General features: G+C 52.3%; 1 protein-coding gene across 1 annotated transcript; it reads left to right on the top strand.

Moving 5' to 3' along the window:
* The first annotated feature begins 6 nt into the window (after positions 1-6).
* On the top strand, positions 7-1,601 carry PCBP1 (poly(rC) binding protein 1). The gene has a single exon (XM_004369239.2). It carries the CDS (start codon positions 141-143, stop codon positions 1,209-1,211), a length of 1,071 nt encoding a protein of 356 aa, XP_004369296.1. The 5' UTR covers positions 7-140; the 3' UTR covers positions 1,212-1,601.
* Positions 1,602-2,055: the final 454 nt, after the last annotated feature.

Raw genomic sequence — 2,055 nt, 5'->3', positions numbered from 1 at the left:
GCCCGCACCCGCTCGCTCCCGCGGCCCTCGCTCGCCTCGCGCCGGCAGTTTTGGGCCTACACCTCCCCTCCCCCCGCCAGCCACCAAAGACTTGACCACGTAACGAGCCCAACTCCCCCGAACGCCGCCCGCCGCTCGCCATGGATGCCGGTGTGACTGAAAGTGGACTAAATGTGACTCTCACCATTCGGCTTCTTATGCATGGAAAGGAAGTAGGAAGCATCATTGGGAAGAAAGGGGAGTCGGTTAAGAGGATCCGCGAGGAGAGTGGCGCGCGGATCAACATCTCGGAGGGGAATTGTCCCGAGAGAATCATTACTCTGACCGGGCCCACCAATGCCATCTTTAAGGCCTTCGCTATGATCATCGACAAGCTGGAAGAAGATATCAACAGCTCCATGACCAACAGCACGGCGGCCAGCAGGCCCCCGGTCACCCTGAGGCTGGTGGTGCCAGCCACCCAGTGCGGCTCCCTGATTGGGAAAGGCGGGTGTAAGATCAAGGAGATCCGCGAGAGCACGGGGGCCCAGGTCCAGGTGGCGGGGGATATGCTGCCCAACTCCACCGAGCGGGCCATCACCATTGCTGGCGTGCCGCAGTCTGTCACCGAGTGTGTCAAGCAGATCTGCCTGGTCATGCTGGAGACGCTCTCCCAGTCTCCGCAAGGGAGAGTCATGACCATTCCGTACCAGCCCATGCCGGCCACCTCGCCAGTCATTTGTGCCGGCGGCCAAGATCGTTGCAGCGACGCTGCGGGCTACCCCCACGCCACCCATGACCTGGAGGGACCACCTCTAGACGCCTACTCGATTCAAGGACAACACACCATTTCTCCGCTCGATCTGGCCAAGCTGAACCAGGTGGCAAGACAACAGTCTCACTTTGCCATGCTGCACGGCGGGACCGGATTCGCCGGAATTGACTCCAGCTCTCCAGAGGTGAAAGGCTATTGGGCAAGTTTGGATGCATCTACTCAAACCACCCATGAACTCACCATTCCAAATAACTTAATTGGCTGCATAATCGGGCGCCAGGGCGCCAACATCAATGAGATCCGCCAGATGTCGGGGGCCCAGATCAAAATTGCCAACCCAGTGGAAGGCTCTTCTGGTAGGCAGGTTACTATCACTGGTTCTGCTGCCAGTATTAGCCTGGCCCAGTATCTAATTAATGCCAGGCTTTCCTCTGAGAAGGGCATGGGGTGCAGCTAGAACAGTGTAGGTTCACTCATAACCCCTTTCTGCTGTTTTCCCATGATCCAGCTGTGTAATTTCTGGTCAGTGATTCCAGGTTCTAAATAATTTGTAAGTGTTCAGTTTCTACATAACTTTATCATCTGCTAAGAATTTAAAAATCACATTTTCTGTTCAGCTGTTAATGCTGGGATCCATATTTAGTTTTATAAGCTTTTCCCTGTTTTTAGTTTTGTTTGGGTTTTTTGGCTCATAAGTTTTATTTCTGTTTGTCGATAAGAAATGTAAGAGTGGAATGTTAATAAATTTCAGTTTAGTTCTGTAATGTCAAGAATTTAAGAATTAAAAAATGGATTGGTTAAAAAAAATTGCTTCATATTTGAAAAAGCTGGGAACTACTATCTTAAACTCTTGTTGGTGCTTTTTATTCTACCCCCCCTTTTCCTGTTAGGTGTTCGTGGGGAGGAGGGAGACGGGTGGGCCCGTCCTTGGTATTCTCTCAAGCCTTTCTCACATTATTGGTAAGATTCCAGCCCTTCTGTGCCCCAACAAAGGAACATGGCAGGTTGGGCCTACCTTGGGACGTTTGCAGAGACCCGGGCTCTCCGCGCAAGTGACATTCTCCAGCCGAGTTCCAGAGAGAGGCCTCTGCTTATTTCTCTGGTAGGAAACAGGGTTTTCCCAAATAGAAGATGTGTGCACATTCAGTAGGCTCTCTAACGAATGGCAGTGTGTTCCATCTTTCCATCTAACCAGTTTAAACGTGGAAAACCAGGGGCCAGGGAAAGGTATGGAGGAGGGAAGGGTAGGGGCTGGAGGAGGGAGGGAGAGGCAGAAGCTTGAGGGGAGGAAAGGGCTGGAG

Source organism: Trichechus manatus, unplaced genomic scaffold (genome assembly GCF_000243295.1).
Source record: "Trichechus manatus latirostris isolate Lorelei unplaced genomic scaffold, TriManLat1.0 scaffold00004, whole genome shotgun sequence".
NCBI lineage: Eukaryota > Metazoa > Chordata > Mammalia > Sirenia > Trichechidae > Trichechus > Trichechus manatus.
This window is presented reverse-complemented; position numbering and strand designations above follow the sequence as displayed.